This window comes from Myiozetetes cayanensis, unplaced genomic scaffold (genome assembly GCF_022539395.1).
Source record: "Myiozetetes cayanensis isolate MyiCay16 unplaced genomic scaffold, myiCay2020 scf20-37, whole genome shotgun sequence".
Classification (NCBI taxonomy): domain Eukaryota; kingdom Metazoa; phylum Chordata; class Aves; order Passeriformes; family Tyrannidae; genus Myiozetetes; species Myiozetetes cayanensis.
This window is the reverse complement of record NW_026087412.1, coordinates 7,532,520-7,553,183: the sequence shown is the minus strand read 5'-3', so window position 1 is coordinate 7,553,183 and position 20,664 is coordinate 7,532,520. Positions and strand designations below refer to the sequence as shown.

The 20,664-nt window shown below is 42.3% G+C and overlaps 2 protein-coding genes across 3 annotated transcripts in view; one reads left to right on the top strand and one right to left on the bottom strand.

Annotated features, from left to right (window-relative positions):
* Positions 1-25: 25 nt before the first annotated feature.
* On the top strand, positions 26-12,112 carry LYRM1 (LYR motif containing 1). 2 transcript variants are annotated; one of them, XM_050317813.1, is made up of 4 exons: positions 26-128; positions 7,123-7,281; positions 8,302-8,394; positions 9,969-12,112. In XM_050317813.1, the coding sequence occupies exons 2-4, from the start codon at positions 7,123-7,125 to the stop codon at positions 10,083-10,085; spliced, it is 369 nt and encodes a 122-aa protein (XP_050173770.1). In that variant the 5' UTR covers positions 26-128; the 3' UTR covers positions 10,086-12,112. The 2 variants fall into 2 exon arrangements, with proteins under 2 accessions (XP_050173770.1, XP_050173769.1); XM_050317812.1 differs by lacking the exon at positions 26-128 and adding an exon at positions 2,092-2,946.
* Positions 12,113-12,200: 88 nt separating this feature from the next.
* The window catches only part of DNAH3 (dynein axonemal heavy chain 3), a 51,929-nt gene continuing 43,465 nt past the window's right edge, over positions 12,201-20,664 (bottom strand). Inside the window, exons 55-61 of the mRNA XM_050317814.1 lie at positions 20,182-20,298; positions 19,418-19,572; positions 18,504-18,671; positions 17,525-17,667; positions 16,754-16,958; positions 16,109-16,246; positions 12,201-15,925 (exon numbers count right to left, since the gene is read on the bottom strand). Coding sequence (XP_050173771.1) covers positions 15,572-15,925; positions 16,109-16,246; positions 16,754-16,958; positions 17,525-17,667; positions 18,504-18,671; positions 19,418-19,572; positions 20,182-20,298 — 1,280 coding nt within the window. The 3' untranslated portion in view covers positions 12,201-15,571. The remainder of the gene's footprint in view (positions 15,926-16,108; positions 16,247-16,753; positions 16,959-17,524; positions 17,668-18,503; positions 18,672-19,417; positions 19,573-20,181; positions 20,299-20,664) is intronic.

The following is a 20,664-nucleotide window of genomic DNA, read 5'->3' as shown; positions in this document are numbered from 1 at the left end:
TCACGGCACGTGACGCCGGGGGGCGTGCGCGGCGACGCCGCACGCACGGTGAGGGCAGGGCAGGGCAGGCGCCCACCGGAGCGCGGCGGGACCCGGCGGGGGCGGGGCCGAGGCGCGGCTGCCCCAAGGTACAGCGGGGACGGGGGAGGATATGCCGAGAGCGCGGAGGGAGGGGAGGGGTTGGGGGTGCCTGGGGTGGGCTGACACACGGTCCCCCCGCGCTTCGCGCGTTGGTTCCGCCCGGCTGCGGGGGCTGGGCCGCCCCGGCCGCCGGGGGGCGCAAGGGAGCCCGCGCCTGCAGCGCCCCCCAGCGGCCGCGCGGCTCCGGGCCGCGGTGCGGGCGGAGCGCCATCTTGGCGGGGGCGGCGGCTGAGGGGGCGCCCGGGGCGGGCAGCGCTCCGTGCCCAGAGCGCTCAGTGCCCACAGCGGTCAGTGCCCACAGACCTCGGTGCCCTAAGCATTCAGAGCCCTCAGCCTTCAATGCCCACAGACCTCGGTGCCATAAGCATTCAGAGCCCACAGCCTTCAGTGCCCACAGACCTCGGTGCCCGCAGACCTCGGTGCCCACAGCGTTCAGTGCCAACAGGACAAGAGGACGTAGTCTTAAGTTGTGCCAGGAGAGGTTTAGGTTGGACATTAGGAAGAATTTCTGCACATAAAGAGGGATTAGACACTGGAAGGGGCTGCCCATGGAGGTGGTGCAGTCACGGTTCCTGGAGGTGTCCAAGGAAAGACTGGATGTAGCGCTCGGTGCCATGGTCCGGCTGACGTGGTCATGTTCGGTCACAGACTGGAATCGATGATCTCAGAGCTCTTTGATTCAGTGATTCTGTTCCCCACAGCCCTCAGCGCCCACAGCCCTGCTATGGTTCTCAAATAGTGACTGAAAGTCATGTCTATCAATGGGTATTAATGAGTTTTACTGAGTAACCCGTCAGAACGAAGTAAGAAAAGGGGCAGGGAGGCTTGTGTCTCTGCTGGCCTTAATACTTATACCTGTTCTCAAGCTTGGGAGTGTTTCCAAGCTGGGAAATAATTTCTATTCATGCATTCAGTTGCAGTTGGCTGGAAGCCAAGGTATGAATAAGGTGCATAAATCTATACTGGGGTTTGTGTCCACGTTGTTATATTTCTGTAGGCTTCTATATTATATAAGCAAGGCCATCCAAGGATAGCTGAGACTTCATTTTCTCTGCTGTATTTCTCACACTGCATTAAAACCTCTTTCACTGCTTGTAAGTAATTGAGAACTAACAAAGGAGGAGAAAACCATTCTAACTGTGTGAAAACATGAGTGACAGCTGGACAAGAGACAAGTTCATGTTGCTTGAGAGTTTACCTGGATGCTGTGTGCTTTTTGTGAGAACGCTAAGAAATAAGTAAAGCAATTTGTTTCCCTTCCCCCTCTCCAAAGTGTAAGTCAGCATTTCTTGTCTTCCTCAGGCTCCTATGGCATGGGAGGCACTCCCAGGGAAAGAGTCTCTATGTCCTACTAAAACCAGATAATGCCTCGACCACCTCAGACTAAAAGAATGAAAACTCTGATCAAAAGGGACTAGACTTTCATTTCTTCAGATTAAAAGAATGTTGTAGAATCCTAATTTTCTGCAAATTGGCTTATTTAAAATGATACGGGAAACCAGTGATAAAATCCATGTCCCTGCTTTTACTATTTAATTATATTCTCTTTACATGCAGTTGCTTTTTCTGATCAAAAGACTGCTCCATATGTAAGAGAAAGCTTAAAAGAGATCCAAGTTCAGTCAGAAATCTGAGGCACAGATAGAATGGCAGAGTTCTTATCCCAGCTGATGAACAGTGTGACTTCAATGACTTAGAGAGGCTGGTTCAGAGGTGTTGGTTGGGGTTTCAGATCAGAGTTTCAGATCAGTTTGCCAGCAGAAACCCTGTGAAAGTCACCCTGCTTTCAGATACCCTTACTGAATAAATTGATTCAGTAACTTCATTCTTCTTCACTGAAGATGCATAGATTTCTGATTGCAGCTTGTGGATGGAAACAGCGAGAACTGAGTCAAATTAATCCTTGATGGGAATATCTTGAAATTTACAGGCTTCTGTCACTGGTAGAAATGTGACACCATTATGGAAGAATATGATCTTTCATTCTAGTCTGTTTTTCACCATGTGGAGATGGAATACTTAAGCTGTGATTGAAGTTTCACTATGATTTGGTTTTGGCTGAATCCTAAAAAAAAAAAGGTATGAATGTTCAATCAAGAATGACAATCAGATGGAGTGTTCACTTTGCCAGGCACATCCTGCAGCCCTGTGTGGTCGGCGTTTGCAGGGTGCCAGCTGTCACAGGCCACCAAGTCCTTGATTTGAGCAAAAAAGAACTCAACATTACTTTTGTGGAAACGGATTTCTGAAACTTAGTACTGCTGGAAGGCACATGAGCTGCCCAGCTCTCACAGGAATCTGTGACCCCTCCTCTTGGCTCTGTGCCACAGGAACTCATTGTCTCACTTGCTGCCCCTCGAGGAACCGACAGACCAAAGCCACGGCTGCCTTAGGAACCAAAGACTCATTTTGGCAGACTTGCAGGAAAGATGAATATGGATTACTGACCTCTCGTTGCTGTGGAGAGCTGGGGAAGGAATGATTGATTATCTGCTGCATTAGCAGCGGGAGAGAGACTGCAGGTCACCCTTTAGCTAAGTGGTATTGTTTAGCTCTTAGAAAAAAAGGCCAGATATGTGCATTTTTGTGCATCTCTTTAAATAAACATTAGCAAAGAGGGGCTGTAGATGTTCATACAGGCTGGTCTGTCATAGGGACACACTGTATGGAACATGATGGTGTTCTGTCATTTATTCCCATCACAAGGATGTGACCACAGCTTGATTTGGAAGGCAGTCAGCCCAGCAGTTTGTCACTGTGCCTTCAGGACTCCTTGCCGGTAGCAAGCCAGCTGTCAAGGAAAAGGTGTGTTGCTCCTAAATAAAACATTTTACATCTGAGAAGTTCAAAGCAGCCTTCTCAAATTATTTCATGCAGAGTTCTTTTCCCCACCATCTCCTCCCCTGAGCAAACAGTTTCTCAGTACCAGCACAACGTGTGCATTACTAACACGTGCCCCAGTTAGCTGGCATGTAAAGTAAGAGATCTGTTGTTTTAAAAGATCCTTTTTTTTTTCCCCACGGGCCATTACTTTCACCTGTTGTTTTCAAAAATCCTCTATGTACTCACTGCTGGCAGATTTTATGTTTAAAGTGAGTAGCTAATGCTTGACTTGAGAAGAAAGGGATAAATAAAATAGGCTTCAAACTTCAGCAAAGGCACTGTGCAGAGAGCAGGAGGGTGCTGGACAGGCGTTGGGAGCCAGGCATCCCTCACTGGGAAGCAGGTGGGATTGAGCTGCCTGCACATCTGTGGTCAGGCTCGGTGCAGCCTGACTTCAGTCCTGGCTCTGCTTTGATACTGCACTACTGGGGTCATTTCACAGTGCAGCTGACAGATTCCTTTTGTTACTTTTATCTAAACTTTTAAATTCTAAACAAGCCTGCGAATAGCAAAAGAAGACTGATGTTTCACTGATTATTCAGGTTACTGAACTTTTGGGTCAACCATCTAAAAATCCAAAGGAACGTTTATCTGTTTCCTGAATGAAAAACTCAGGGCATTTTATAGTCTAAGTGTCATTTGTTTTAATTAACAGTGAGAAAAGTTTGCATCTTCACCAGGCAGTAACTCATTAACTGCTCAGATCTCCGTTGCGAGTTGGGATACAATGGGATGTCTCAGGTGCTTGATGTGCTGTTGATAAGGGGGTTTGTATGCAGATCCCAGGGCGATACAGCCCTGCTGTAGGGCTCTGCCCAGCATCCAGCCCGGCCTGTTTGGAAGGCAATGCCTGGCTTCCTTCCAAAGCCCGGATTCTGACAGGGGGCTCCAAACCAGCTGCAGATTCCCGCTTTTCCCAGTGACACATCTGTGCCCACACACCTTACCTTTGACCTCTCCTGGTTTGTTTTGTGGCAGCAAACACCCGAAATTTGCTCAGCTAGTACAATAGCCCTGTACTTTCTGACAGAAACGCCTGTGGTTAACCTCTGTGGGCTGCCTTCTGCAATAAAATGAAGGGTGGTAGAAGTTAAACAATGGGTGTGACTACCACAAGATGGGTGTTAGTGGGAAAGTGGTGTAACATCCATTTAGCATTCCAGAGATGTGAAATATAATTATGATTTAAATGCCAGAGATGTAAGTTGCAGGATGAGTAACTACAAGGACATGAAAGCCTTCCTTATCTTCCTTTCTGTCCCACTCAGAATCATTTTGCACACCCACAAAACTAATAAAAGTAGTGTCACTTGATGAAATTACACCTGATACATGACTTGTACCGTCACTTACGTTTCTGTCAGTGTGGGCTCTGTTTATACCAAAGAAAAAATTCCAATCTCATTTACAACATTTCAAGTTGGAAGTAATTCTGTTCTCAGTGGAATTATTCTCTATTTATACTCCCACTCAGATCAGAATCTGACCCAGGCTTTGAATTTTGTCTTATTTGCTCTCATCCTTTCCTATGACAGACAAGGGTCCTCAATCTGTAAAGGGCTCCTCACACCTACATTTATGTACCTTTGCAGAAATGGCTTTTGAGCAGGTCTGTGTTGTTAGAAATTGACAACTAAATCAGCCCTGGGAGCAGCTGGTTTCTGAGTGTACATGAATAGCTGCTTAATGTCTTTTATATCATCCAGCATATGTGGGAAGGAGAGCAAGAATGCAGAAGTGCAGCCCATGCCTAGACTAGGGGCTACACAGTCCTGTAGCAATTCCAACACAAAGAAGTTAAAGAATGAAAGAATAAGTTCTAGATGGGGGAGTGGAACAACTAGCAGGGGAAAAAAAATGTTGGTTCTAAACTTTATAAAGAGATTCTTGGTACGTTTAAAATCCAAGAGCAGAAGGTGTGATCAGCTCTGAACAGAGGGCTTGTGCTGTCCCAAGCTGTGGCCTTGGAAATGCTCTGTGTAGATCAGAACTGAAACCTGCATTTTGAACATTTTTTCCCCTAACATTGTTCCTCTTGTTTTCTTTAGGGATTACATGAGAACCTAAGGTGAAAGTTTCTAGCACAGTACTGCCTTTTATGAGCTGTCAGCAGGGAACAAAGAGTATTATCAGCTCCACAAAGGTGACACCTTCAGATAAAAGCAGAGGGGTGAGGCCAGGAGGGGCTCTAGGCCAGGCCAGGATTTGGGGCTCAGCTTGTGCTTGGTCAGCCCTTGTAACTGAACTGTTTGTTTTCTGTACAAAATATGCATGGGGCAGGGGTAAGCAGTGATTTTTCAGATATATGTTCATCCGTGGCTTTGTGCCTGACCAATTTCATTGCCTGAAGTGGAGCTGTAGAGTGGATAAATTGAAGCACTTACTCCAGAGTGTCTGATGAGCTGGGACTACCTGGTTATATTATTGTGGATATTTGTTTCCTAGAAATATCATAAACATTTACTAGAAATACTTTCTGCTGGGTAGGAAGAACAATTTTCCATCTGGGGGAAAAAAATATGATTAGCTAAACATGTTAAAATGCAAATAGCAAAATAAAATTGTTGTCTCTTACGCACCAGAGAAAAACAGAGTTCATGAAACCATGGAAGTCTTCAGATCATAACAACAGTTAAGACAAGGCTAGGATCTAACAGTTTGGGATTTTTTACAATAAAGAACTATGGGCCAAATCCTGTCTTCAGGTTAGTATCAGTAATTCCAACTCTGCCTGTTCTGCTCAGTCACTGTGGCAGAGGCAGCCACTTGAGAATGGAATAGCCTGGGAAGACTTTGGCTCAAGCCCCTCTTCCACAACCCAGAAAAACAGGAATTACCACAGACTGCAAAGAGGTGGATGACAGCACATTGCCACACTTCCCACAGTAGTTTGGGTGAGTGCATTAGAAAGCAACTTTTCCTCATGTGGGAGGAAAAGAGGGAAGGAGCACTCCTTCCAGAGGGCAGCTCAGGCTGTCTGAATTACCCTGCTCCAAACTGGCCTCTGGAGGAGCCATTCCCAGCACACAGGTCTGATTTCAGGGTAGATTCAGCCACAGTAATTAGAGCTCCAGGTTGGCAAATGGATCCTGAGACAGTCAGATGGTGTCCTGTCCCTGACACTTGTTCCTCGTTGCATCCATACCCTTACTTGGGAGTGCTGCTGCATCTTCCTTTGGGACAGTAAAGTGCCTTTGATGGTTGGGTTGCCCCAAAAGCAGAAGTCATTTTTTCTGTTAACTTAATCCATGTCAGAAATGTTGTTATCAGAAGTGGATTTATCTCAGGGATATCTGTGGTCCAGCATGAAATAGCATAACCATTTATATGATAAAATACTCAATTACATCAAACAAGAATAGGATTTCATTCTCTTCTGACAAATATTCTTATCACACCTGGAGGCTGATTCAGTGGGCTCAGCAGGTACAGAGCTCGCTGAAAATCAAGGCATTCAGGACTTTCCTAAATCCACAGTTAGTCTGCCTGTCCTGCAGTGCTTAGATAAAATAGCTTTCATCACCTTTTCATCACATCAAACTCCAGCTGAATCATTACTGCCTACTGTCACAGTGCCACAAACAAAGCTGCTCAGCCCATGAAGCCTGCCCAGGTTTTCAGCAACATCGTGGTGGGTTTATCACGTATCTCATTCACAGATTTCAAGATGCTTTGCAAAGATAGGGTCAGCATTGGTACAACAACGTCTCAGGAAGGGGAACATTCAGAGTTTTGGTGACTTACCCAATGTCTGTTGCATAACAGCAGTGAAACAGAACCCAGGCATTCTTGTACCAGGCTTGTGATTCAGCAGAGCACTAAACCAGGTGCTTAACTTTGAGCAGGAGCTCAAGCTGTTTGAATGGAGACAGATTTAAGTATCAGTTTAAAGACTTTGCTGGACTGGGTCTTCAGCTGTCAACAGCTAATTATTGTTTACAGCTATTTCAGGTTTTTTTTCATACGGCTCAGCGTATTTTTAGACGATGGAAATATTTTTAAACTAATTCAGTGGTGTGAAAACACGCACTGCTTGCTGGCCTGTTAGCAACTCAAATGTTCATGCATATGTTTGGGGGGTTGTGTTGTCTTTTCCAGATGACCCCAGCGACTCGACAAAAAGTTCTCGGCCTTTACCGCAAGATATTCCAAATAGCCAAAAAATGGCAATCGGCATCAGGACAGACAGAGGAGACTATGAAAGAGAAAGAGTACATTAAAAATGAGGCCAGAACATTATTCCGAAAAAACAAACATGTGAGTGTCCTTGCAGTTTGGAATTTCTTGCTCTTTGCTTCTTTCCTCTTGCTCTTTGCGCTGTCTGAGGGATTGGATGCTAAGATACGAATATGAGTTCCCAACATTTTATTCACCTTAAATGCTTTGGGTGTATTTGGGTTATAATTTAAATTTCATCCTTGAGAAAAGTCAAACCATTTCAGCTCTTCGTTAACTGCTGTAGAATTTAAAAGGTCTTTTTTCACTAAAAAAGTGCCAAGAAAAAATTAATTCCAAAGATACTGCCTGTGTAATTGAAACAGCTTTTGATCTTTACAAAGTTAGCTAAGTGTATCATTACCCATGCAATGGCAAACAGAGCTCAGCAGCTTCTTTTTTCCTTTTCAAAGCAGCAATTATTGGCACTTCTTTTAAAAGAAGCACTTTAATTTTTTTCTTAAGAAAGAAATTTCAAACCCCTTTTCAAAGAGTCGATGCAGACTCCATGGTAATCAAAGGTCCTTCTTGTAATTCAAGATCACAATATTTATTTATAGCCCATATTGGTCTGGGACTAAATTGAAGTAATGCAAAGTCAAAAAATTAATTTAAGTCATAATTTACACCACATTTCTGACTTCAAAGGGAATTTCTGGGTAGGATGATAAGAGAATGTGCACCAAGGAGTGTCTTTCCTTTCTCCTCAAGCTACCTCACAGAGTGACGGATGGGTGAGCGTGGCTCTTTCATAGATGTATTAGTAGTTTAAATGTGTATTGTCTTTTTACAGAGAAAATGCCATGTTTGGATAAAAAACTCCTCCTTTAGCCTCAGTCCTGACAGCCTCTGGGCCTTAACATCCAGTGCCATCTTGCCCAGAGCTGTTGAGTCAAGGAGAATTCTGATGTTACCTTTTATGGATGTGAAAAATACAGTCCTTGTATCCTTGGGATTGCCAGAACAAGCTACAGAAAGTCACGTGGCTGTGCATCATTTACACTTGAGCTTCCAAGTGTTAATTGCTGAACTTGTACAAAACCTTTGTTTGTGTGATCTTAGGTAACAGATCCAAAGCTGATTGAGCAGTGCATAGAAGAATGTGAGGCAAGAATAGAAATTGGACTTCACTATAACATCCCCTACCCGAGACCTGTGAGTACAAATCCAGTCACAAACTCTTCAGCGTTACCCACTGAGCTCTCCCTGCACGATGAAACCATGAGTTTACATCACTGTCACTGCACTGCATCTTCAGATGAGCTGGCATTTAAATGTGTGCTAAATCAGAGCCAAGTGTACATTGAAACCTTCTCCATCTATCTGCTTTCACTGTAAACTGGCAGGTTTCTTCTCAAAATAAGGAGTCAAAGCCTAAATGGAACTGTGTGAGCCAAACTCTTGAGGCCTGTGAATATTTAGCCAGTCTTGTCTGACCAAAGGATGTAGAAAAAGATGGTAATGGAATCAAATAATAAACAAGAATGAGAGAATAATAATACTTAATTACATCTGCCCTAGATACAATAATTTTCATAGCCTACATTACTGGTCATAAATCAAGTCCTATGGAAACACTTGTCTATGTTGCTGCTTCTTTTCCCTTCTTCCTAGAGAAAAACATATCCAAGATCACTGAAATGCTGGAAGTTGCAGCAGTGTCTCCTATTGCACCACTCAATACAGTTTCCTCCCTGCCCAGTCACTCTTGTCTGTAGTACTTTATGCTGCCTCCCCTAGAGACTTCCTCTCTGCTCCTGTTAATTAGTTTATATTTTCACATCTACAGTTCCCTTATCAAGGCAGTCACAGTCAAAGCAAATTGTATCTTCATCAGATTCTTGCCTAAAATATGATCACTGTCAGCATCTCTTTCAGTGTACAGAATTACAGTGCACACCTGGCAAACAGTGTTCCTAGAAATGGGCCTAAAACGTGTTCTCTACAGTGGTTTCAAAACCCCAAAGGATCGGCTCTCTCAGACAAACGGGATGATTATTATTTTTCAGATTCCAGAAATCTCTACTCCTGCTCTAGTCAGTGCTTTTACTACTATTTGCACCTAAACAGCCACCTTACAGCCTGACAGGCTCAGCAACAATAACATCTGACTGCTACCACCTCCGTTTTCCAGTCACTTCGGGGGGTTACAGCTGCACGACTCCCACGGAGAGTCTTATGAAATACAAAGACTTTGTCAATCAAAGGAAGAGCCTGTCACCTATTGCTCCTTCAGCTTTGGAGTCAATGACACTGATTGTGCATTTTAACGTGGCACACATAATCACGACAAGAAGAAGGCAGGCTTTCAATACGTACAGTTTTGGGGTTATTTTGTGACTTCTTAAGTAGGTATGAATAAATCACGCAGTGCTTCAAGACATCTACTCAGGAATTTTTAGGATTATCTAGGTCTTACTGTCCTGGAACATTGTCAGCAGTCCTATTTCAACAAGTATTTTATCGTTACAGTCTGATATCAAACTGCAAAACAAGGTTACTAAGGTCTAAAACATAGGATTTTAATAAACATCACATTTAGGGCCTGAAACTTATATCACTAATTCCTCCTTAGACAGTGCTCCTCCTAGAAATCTAATAACATGGCTTTAGACAATGCCCTCTCCAAAGTGTGAAGAAATTATTTAAATCTCAGTGACATCTAGTCTGTATATAAGCTGCCTTTTTCTTCCCAGTTTGCTCCTAACTGGTGGGATTTTCTTTTCCAGATCCATCTGCCTCCTATGGGTCTCGCCCACAAACAAGGTCGTACGTTGCGACACCAGGAAAAGTTGAGGAAGATTTCTAAGCCAATCTACCTGAAATCCCATGATGAAGTTTCATAACCCACCACTTGAGCTGTGATGTGTAATCACATCCTTGAAGCTGTGACCTGCAGTCCCGGTGATCTGTGTGCACAACTGTGAATTGAGGTGTTCTGGCCACTTGCTCACACATTTCCCTGAGGCCAAAAAGCCAATTGAGACATTGCATATGATGGATAAGGTTGTTCTATTATTTATTTATATAACTTTTTAACCACTGACTCGTCAATAGAAGTAACACTCTTCAAGGAGTGAGGTGTGATACAAAGATTACTTTGACAGGACAAATTACAGCAGCTTCTCAAACTATTAATCTATAGCAGAGTTCTCTGGTGGTTTGAGGATTCCTTGTGCTCAGCTGTGACTCAAAGCTGTGCCTTGTGCAAGGGTCAGACAAAATTAAGGAAGTCCAGGAGAATCAAGCAGATGCAGTGCCTCCAGACCTTCTGAATGCAAGTGGGAATACAGTGACTGCATCAGGCAGCTGCTTTCCTCCCTCTCTTGTCCCTGCTCTGCCTGTTGTCCCTGGGGAAATATTCCAGTTCCGTAGTACCCCTGTGAACTTCTGTTTCTGAACGGGCAGTAGCAAAGACACAACTGAAGTGCCACTTCTCCTTCTTTTTCCTTTTTGCAAACTGCAGAGGGATGGCCTGGAGCCTCCAAGTCAGCTATTTCCCCCCTTCCTTTGGAGAGGGTGTGGATGTGAAATGCAAAGTTTGGAATGCCATGACACAACTCTTGAGTAAAACATTCCAGTGTTGAGTTCCTCAGGTTGCCATGTATGGACTGACTGAAAACTCTCCCTTCAGAGTATCACTATGGGAACAAGCTTAGGATGCTCTGGTGTCCTCCCTGTGTGTTTTCACATGGTCAGTCTTGCAGCATAATCACCATGGGGACTTTCTCAACAATTATTTTAACTTTAGGGTGAGGATTTAAGTCTTAGATTATGGATAGAACCCCCACTTTAGTAAAAGAAAGTATCTACAATTCTCCAAAGATTGAAGGTAATTCTGTCTCACAGGTGCCTCATGAATGGAATTAAAATGAAATTAATTTTCCTCTCACTGGCCATCAATTATTTTGCATCATTTTCAGTCCTCTGACTTTACCAGGCTGTTCTTCAGGGAAGTTGAGGGAGCTTCTCATCCCTCAGGCTGGACGTGCCAGTGAGACCAAGCTGTGGACAAGAGCCACACTGTACTGGACACTACCTAAGCACAGTCCACAGAGCTTTAAGAAAAACCTATTCCAGCACAAAGTTAATAGTGGCAAAAAAAAAAAGCAAATTTAAAAAATGCAATGTGTATGATTTCCTATTAAAGTGGGAAATCAGTGAAATCTCCTCTTCTGAGGCCTCCAACTCATCCTAAACTCTCCAAGTTCTAATAGACAATGACAAAGAAATATTCTTTTCGATCTGAAAAGTAAGTTAGAACTGGTCATGTGCAGAACAGGCTGACAGTCCCTCCCCCAGGAATGCATTCCTAAGAGTGAAAAAAGTACAAGTGGATGAGAAAGTACAAGGAAACAATAAGAGGAGTGAATCAGCGTGACAGGTACTGGCTGGCCCAATTTCTCACTGCCCTTCATGGCTCCAGTCCACAAAGGTATCTATTTCCATATAATTATTTCCTGGGAATGCCACATGTGGGAAGTAATAGGTAAAATGCCATTGTTCTGCCTGTCAGTGGGATCTTTGCAAATGTAGTGCTGTCAGGAAGACACAAAAGTCCTTTAGCTGAGGAAAAGGGGGATGGAATAAAGAGAGTAAAGAAATAACACGATTATACACACTGCTTAATCCTTCACTGAAAGAAGTCCAAATACAGTCTTTTCCTACCCTCACTCTGATACACCAGTGTAGGCATGTGTCAACTGAGCCAAATCAAAATGTGCAGAGGTTTGAATGGAAGCCTAAACTCCCTTTTTGCCATTAAACTATCATCTGAATCTTTTGAATTTTGTTAAAATTCATGTGGCTAATGAAGGTGCTGATGCTGTGACACATCCAGTGAATAAAGAGGTTTGTAAATGAGCAGTCTGAATTTGCTGTCTGTGTTATAGTCAGAGCTCTTTCCTAAGCACATACCATAAGATTTAGATTATTTCAAAAGAACACCCCTAAAATTACAGAAGATTTACACCAAATTGAAATAACAATATGAGTTTGAGTTCACTACCGAAGGAGAACACAAATAAGCAATTTTAAAGAGGATCAAGTAGCCTTGATAACTCAGATGAGTTACTGCTTAACTGAGAAACCAGCAAGTTGAATTGCAGTGACAGCATCACATTATTTGAGATCCCTTAAAATGCTAGAAAGCCTAATGATTTTTCAAAATAAGTGTTTGAGAAGTTATTAACTAGTGCCTCATCCTCGTTACTCACCAGCACCAAAAGGCAAAGACTAAGATTTGTTAAAACCTCAGGCTGTTCAGCTAAAGGAAGGACTACATCAGCAATTTTGTCAAGTCTGGAGAGCAAAACCTTTATTTTGCAGCTTAGGTTAAACTCTGTATGGAAAGGAAAATCTGCCTTAACTGGAGTCCTTTGCTTTTGGAGGTCAAACCATTTTGAGGGAGTTTCATGAAAAAAAAAAATTCATCTGCAGCTCAGTCCAGCAGGTCAGGAAACATCTGAACTGGTACTCTTGTATTAAATGCCAAGGACTGTGTAACTTCTGTCAGGAAGTATCCCAATGATTGCACAATATGTCATTCCTACACATTAATTTCACTTGCAAAAAGACGTTGTCCTAAAATGCCTCTGATTTCTGCAGAATTTGTAATGCACTGGATTCAATCAGTCAGTGCACACTCTGTCCTGTACTGCCTGAACTTTCTCTTATTCCCTTTCCAGTAAATACCATCTATTTCCAATTTATCACACTAGTCAGGAGATGCTTTAGAATGATTTAGAAGAAAAGATGACATTAGCTTTATATTTTTAGAAATAAAACCCCTGAGTTAGTTGCATGAACTCTCCTGCAGGTGAACTGGTAGGCAATAAGTTGCAGTAATAATTTGTTGACATGATGCCTGGTCTGGAATATCTAAATAACACCTCCTTTCTGGACATTCTGTCCCTAAATCCATCATTAGTAAGGTTGCAATTTATGAAGCCATGCAATTATGACTAACATTAGCAAGCACACAATCATTTAGGAAGGTGGACTTGCCACCTGCTTGCTGGATGTGTCCCTCAACACTGTCTGGGGCTGAGGAAAAGCTCATTATGCTGCAGCAGCGACCCAAGGGAAGCATTACAGCACTGAAACATGATAAGATGGATCAGGTTATCTGATCTGTCTCCCTACTAATACAAGTTTGTTCTTGTAACACCTTTTAGATCTGGAGAAAATAAGGCAACCTGGACCTCACTGGCTTGGGGCTCCCTGTCAGAAATTATCCATCAGAAATTATATCAGTAACATCCATCTTTTATCCACAGACAGGTCACTTACTTGATCATACCTATAAATTCATTTTCAAGAATGCTAATTAGAGCAGAGACCTGCAGCTTTCACTGATTTTTCTAATCCTACTAGGCAAAACATTCTAGCTATAAGTAGAAGAATTTGGGGCCTTTCTATGGTCTTTTGCTTTTTCATTGTATAATTTTCCCTTTAATAGCCCAACAACGTTAAAACCAACAGAGACAGTACTTTCTGAAATGGATATCTGTACACATAAGAGAAAGGTTTCAATCTCCTAAGAAAATGTACAAACCTATCTGTCTTACAGCACCCCTAGCTGAAAATCTTTCTCTGCTAAGGCAGAAATATCTCTTGCTCTATAATGTCTTTATACTACATTTTTTTCCATCTGCTTTGAGTTATTAGCAAGGCTGTGAATCTAAGATTTGCAGTAATTACAGGTGGTTTTTGTGGTTTATTTAATGAGTGTTTCTAATTAAGAAATGGAAATACTAAACCTGTAAAGCCAGAATTCTAATACTGCTGTTACAAGGCACTTTGTTTGTCCAAAAATTTTTCACATTTTTATCATGTCCAACTGGCAGCTGAGTTGTCTTGTTTTGGTTTTTTTTAATGCATCTCAGCCAAGAAAGTCAGTGAATTCTAACATTTAGCCAGCTTATCGTTCTCCAGGAAGGTCTAGACAATGCTCAGGAAATAAGGTTGGGAAGCTCATTTCAAAGAGTCATAGAAAAATATCTCTGAGACAAGGTATCCCTTGCCAGTAAATTCCATTACTTTTTCTCAACCAGGGAGGGCAGCCCAGGAAATCACATCCTGCAGTCGTCATCAGCTAAAGCCACTCAGCCATGCCTGATCCCTGGCAAAGGGGCAAGCCACAGATGCACAAACCCTCCTCTATAGACTCTTATCTATATATTTTTATCTACAAAAGCTTGAAATACGTCTTTTAATTACATTCCAAGGGATGCCTTCATATCCAATCTAAATGTCAGCACAGAGGAAGCATTTGGAAAACCAACAGGGTAACAAGGACATTGCACACTTGTAGCAGCAAAGTCACTGTAAGTTCACAAGAACCACAAGTGTGTCATCTAATAAAACTATCAATTACTGTTCACAAAGAGGTGTTAACAAGAAACCCACTTGGCAAGCTATGACACAAGATTTCCAACAGTTTAAAAGTAATTGATGTCCATAAAATATAATTCAGGTAGCAAATCTGACTTTTTTTTTTAATGGCTTAATTTAAAGGACTGTGCTTGCAATACCAGCAAGAAGAAGCCTAAAACAAGCCAGTGGTTAATAAAACAATAATGAACACTGTTGTCACCTGTCACAGCTAAGCACAACACAGCAGATGAATTCCTGTGACAAGAACTGTATGTCCTAAGGAGTTGTAGCAGCATCCCTCAACACTTGTAGCAGGATACTGGGAATTACTGAATGAGGGCTGCATCTCTGACTTTGTGAGGCCTTCAGCAAGTCATTAAAATGCTACAATTTGGGCAATGAAAAAACAGTACATGACCCCAAATTAGTGGATGTTTATGCAGTGTGTGTTTTTCTAAATGTTTGCCTTGATCTTTGTGTTTCTCTTGTACCGTGTACACAACAAGTCTAATGATGCATCTTTAGAACCTTCTTGGCATGCTGTGAGGTTTAGTTAATGGCTGTACAGCTCTTTGAAGATGTTCAGGCTATTTCATTTTTAATTAATGCTTGCTAGCTACTTTGAGCTTCTCTGATGAAAGGGCTTAAACAAGTACAAAATTTCAGGCAGTCATTAGCCCAGTATGCAAGGGAGCAAGATGAGGAAGTGTGCTGGGTTTGCCTGGGATAGAGTTAATTTTCTTCTCAGTGGCTGATATGGAGCTGTGTTTTGGAGTGGTTGGCAAATCCACAGAGTCTTATTTGCAGGAGCTGTGAAGTAGATTCCCCTTAAAATCAGCATCAAAACTCTTTAGGCTCAATTTCATTAAAAAAAAAAAAAAAAAACAAACCATGCAGCCATTGAGGTGTAAAGTATATCTTTACAATAACAAAATGTGTTTTGACTTGCATCCTCTCAGTCATCCAGCTGGCACAGAGCTGCCACACCTCGATTTATCCAGTGTTTCTGGGGCTTGTCTGAAGGGAGTTCAATGGAGAGAACGTAGTTGGTTGAGTGGCCAGTGGTGGATAAGACACCTCTTCTTGCACTTGTCTTGTATACAGGGCATGAATAGATGTTCATATGAAGAAATTTGGAACTTTCTCCAGGTTTCAGCCAGATTATGGGCAAAGGATCATACAGGACTTTTGGTAGTGATTCTGCAATTACTGAGGATTCTCTATCCCATCGTGCACCTTCCAAAAAAAGGCCTCTCACATAAGCCCCATCTTGTGGCATTTTCTCCATTGTGTGCTCCTCCTTCATCACCTAGAATGATTAAACCATTGCTTGATTTTGTTTTTATCTGGAGTATATTAAATCTTATAAGTGATAGTCTGAAACTTCTCCTTTAAATAAAATCTCTCTTCATCTGAAAACTCTATTTCTTGCTGCCCCATAACATGTTTCAAGCTGTTCAAGAAAAACAAAATTCTTCTGCATTTTTCTTACCTCAAATTCAAATCCAATGTGGTCGATTGGGATGGTGTATTTTCTGGCATAGTTTTGTAAAACACCGGTCAAAAAAGACTGAGTGAAGAAGAATCCTGAGAGCCAAAAAACTGTGGGTGGCCCATTGTTGACCCAATCCTGAATATGGAGAGAAAAGAACAAATGTAAGAAAAAAAGTACTTTTGTGTCCTCACTGTGCCAATTCACCAGAAGAGGGAAGTGCTGTGAGAGCAAGAGAAATAATGGAAGGGCGAGTTAAGAATAAAATAGCTGTTCAAAAAGTGTCTGGAAGCAGAGATTTACAGTCACATGTATGTGACTGTGATGTGTGTACGTGACATAAATGTGACTAAATGCCAATTGTTGATGCCAATGCTAAGACATCAATACCAGTTAAAATGAATCTTCTAGAAACAGAAAAATGGAAACTATCAAAGGCAGCGCTGAATTAGCACCCAGGGATTATACTCCCAACTCACCCTGCTGAGCAATTGCCCAGCTAATTCCAATGCTTTCAATGCAGTGTATGTGTGAGCAGTTCACAGCCTGGAGCTCTCAGGGTGCTGCTCAGTGAGGACAGCACTGGCACACACTGTACCCACTCAGCTGTCAACGACAGCGCCCTGGCAGTCCCGTTCAGCGTACCTGGAAGAAGACCAAACGACACAGGAGATCGGACACGTAACTTCCCAGTGGCTTCAGTGATGGGTAGGATTTGGCAGCCCACATTGATGGCACTTTTCCCACTAGCATGCTGTTGTAAACATCTTCAAGCTCAGAAGACATCAACACTTGGCCTTTAATGGCTTTGCCAATATTAATGAGGCTGCTCCGAACAACTTCTGTAAGCCTTCAGGTTGAAACAAAGAAATTGTCCTCTTTATTATTTACTGCTTACTACCTGGCTAGAGACCTGAGTCCAGCTTGAATGAAGGGTCAGTCAAAGCTGGTAAATGTCCTGTCAGAAATTCCTTATCTCACCTGAAGTTATCAGAACACTTACTTAACTTTAGAAAAGCAAACAAAGGAAAAGCAAACACTGAGAAATAAAAGACAATGAAAAATTCCACTCTAAACAAGGGAATTAAGTGACACGAGTTTTAAAGCTTGTACCACTGACACAGTGTGCTGTGAATATTGTGGCCTGGCTATCACTGACAAAGAATAAAATAGGCTGTCTTACCTTGACACAACAGGCTCAAATCTGATTTAAGTTCATACTCCAAGAATATAGGTACAGTTTCTGTATTCAAGTACTCAGCTGCAGCTTTCAAGTCTTTTTAAAAGATATACCCAAACCAATGTAACACGTTAACAAAACTGTTCTGTAAAAGGCTCACAGCTGTTTAAGGCTTGTACTGACAAACACAAGCATATTTCAGTAGCAGCACTACTACACAAAACACTGAGCCTTACCTGTTAAATCGAATTAGCTCTTGCCTAAGAACTGTATTCATGGACTCTTCATAAAGTACAGGGTATGCCTTCATAACCTCTTCCATGTCATAGCTGCTTGGTAATTTGGATAGGATGTCCTGTGCCAAATCTTCAACAATTTCCTGGAATCACAAGTTTACAGTGAATGAGGAATATTCCTTTTTCCACCCTCCATATTTTTATTGAATAAATTCCACAAAACACTATAGATTTTGTATTTTTTCTGCACAACCACACAGGTATTTTAGTCCATTTTTCTACAGATGTAGTGCTTACATGCTCTTACTCGCTTTGGGCATTATCCTGTCTGTCAGTCTCCACATGTGCCTGCCTGCTCCTTTTTCCTTCTCAATACCTTTGAATTTGTTAGCAATTTTGGTTTAATTTGCAAAAAGGTTTTATGTGACTTCTAAGGAAATAGGCAGAAGGGCAGACAAGTATAATCCTATTACTGCCACAGTGAAGGAGAAGACAAAGCATGCAGCACAGAGGAAATGATGGGAAGACCACATGAACACCCCAGTCAGGCAGTGCATGAATTTCCATCATTGGAATTTGCAGACTGGAATTAAATGTCATAGTTTAAAATTGCCTAGAGATGGATGTGACTTGAGGTGCATTAGCAACTGTGATTTTTAACTGTGTTCTAACTCCAATTCATGACTGAAGGGAAGCACTTTGCTGTTATTTTAAAGCACAAAATATGAAAAAACATTCAAACTGCATGTCTGTGCAGGTGGGGTTGTGTGGTATTAATCTGTTTGAATGCAAAGTCATGAAGGTATCTTCCATCCTTAAAGGTGTAATGCCAAATCCATCTGCTTCTCTACAGGGACATTCACATCTAATCCCAGTGCTACAGTCACGTGATGAGAGGTCTTTGATTACTCTGAGACTTAGGACAAGACAGGAAAGGACACCTTTCCAGGCTGCAAGTTGATCTTTCTTCCCCAGTTACCTGAGGGGACTTGCCACCTCCCCCTGCTTCCCTAGGCAAAGTCAGGAGCACTCCATGGAAAAGCTGGTTAGTCTCCTGGTTATCCTTGGTGATGTCTGCATTTTCATGAAGTCCAAACACTTCAGGGTGTGTTGTAATTGGCAAACTTCGTATGTATTCAATGTAAGACTGTAAAGCAAACATTCAGATACCAGACATCATTCACAAACACTTGGCAAATCCAACGTGGACAGAATCTTCCCATTTACCATCAAACACAGTAGTTCCTGTTAAACACATCCAGAGACTGACTTATAAAGTCCACAGAGATAAATATAAAAGTTTTGAGTGATTCAAAGACTCACAGAGGAGTTCTTATTACCAACCTCCTGTAAGTGGCAGGAGAAAGGAAAGTATGTTAGAAATATCCAAGGAGCGCTGGCAGGAGTCACAGAGGGGGTAGGATGCTGTATGTTCACCCCTACAACTGTGGGCTACACAAATAGGTGGGATTGGAGCACGTTTGTTATCTTTATGCAGTTGTTAGAAGGGAAAAAGGGGATGAAAACTGAGTATATACCTGTCATTCCACCTCTTTGTCCTGACCATTGTTTTCAAGGCAAAAGTGGTGCAAGAGGGTGCTCAAGTACCCTGTAAATTCCTGGAGCTTCCTATTGGCTTTCTAGAGCTGGAAACCTGCACAGGGGTGGCTCTTTGCATCAACAAATGCCAGAATATTAGATGGTCACTACATCCCCATTGGGATGGGGTAGATATTAAATACCAGATTCATATTTCATACATAAGATACATTCTTTGTGGCTTGCTGATCTTATGGGGTTTATTTTCTATTTGTTGTATTCAGCATATCAAAGTATAATGGAGGTAAGTTCCTTCCCAAATGCAGAGAGAATTTACACCTCTTTTCTTCTCACCTCATATGGGCCATGGGGTGGTATGTAGTAGTCACCTCCAGCTGAGAGCATGTATTTGTCCTGCTCTATATCCTTGTTATAGACTATGGAAAGAAGGGACAGGAGAAGACGCCTGTCTTTATCATCTGTCACTCTGCCTCCATAGTTACACTCCCCTGGGAGATGACAAAGAAAATCAGGACAAAAAAACTAAAAGTTAATGCACAAATAAATATTGTTTTGCAATAATGTGAAACTCTGCTAAGCTGAAGCTCCAAAGCTTCAGATCTGTTAACAAAAATCAAGAACGACAAGGCTGACAAAGGAGGTGCCAAAAAGCAGCTTATCTTTCTGAATAGCCACAGCAACCAAGTTATTTACACAGCTCAACACCTCCTGCTTTAAACCCATGACTATTATCACATCCTCTGGTAAACTGCCAAAGTTCACTCTGTCAGGCTCACATTGATCAGCAAAGGTGAATCAGAGGTCATCGACGTGTTTATGTGATGCACGTGAAACAAAGACCAGGAGGTTTCCTGGGCCATCAGTAATTCTTCCAGCTATATACAAGTCAAAACAGCAATGACATCTGAGGGTTTGGGATCCAGCTCCAAAGACAGTTGAACTCCAGCACCCACCAGTGACAACCAATTGCATGTCGAGGGCCAAGAAAGTAAACCTGAGTGGAATCCACTCAATTTGTCAGGAACCCGCTAGTTTGTCCCTGCACCAGCTGAAAGTGCCCAGCAAAGTCAACACGTGAGAGGAGGCAGTGCATGTACCTGTTAGATAGGTCAGAGCTTCGAATGGGATTTCTTCGTATTCGTTCAGAAACATCTGGATCTGTTGCATACTTATTCTGAGGTCGGATTCGTTGAACTCATATGGAATATTCCAACCTGTTCAATTCAGAAAAGATACACAGGGAGTGGTGCACTGTACTGACAGCTGGGCTCAGGAAATGATGGTATTGCTACTACACTGCTACTACAGAGCTGATGGTACCACCTGCCAGACAGCACCTAGAAAAGCCCTGGAATACCAGGCTGTTTACTGCACGAGGGACAATAGGGCTCCATAACAATACTGTATCCTAAGGCACTATTACCATCATTCTATGTAATTTAAACATAAACAAACACAGGCATTTAGACATCACACTCTCATGAAAATGGTATTTTACTGGCTTGGTACTTTCAGTTAATCTGTTGCTATCTGGACACAATGAGAACAGGAGTTTTAATTCATTTCTTGATTCCAATTTT

Bases quoted from the DNA above. Each gene is read 5' to 3' on its own strand.
- LYRM1 (XM_050317813.1), top strand. From the start codon at position 7,123: ATGACCCCAGCGACTCGACAAAAAGTTCTCGGCCTTTACCGCAAGATA. The intron at 7,282-8,301 runs GTGAGTGTCCTT...GTGTGATCTTAG, and splicing joins TATTCCGAAAAAACAAACAT to GTAACAGATCCAAAGCTGAT. The intron at 8,395-9,968 runs GTGAGTACAAAT...TTTCTTTTCCAG, and splicing joins ACATCCCCTACCCGAGACCT to ATCCATCTGCCTCCTATGGG.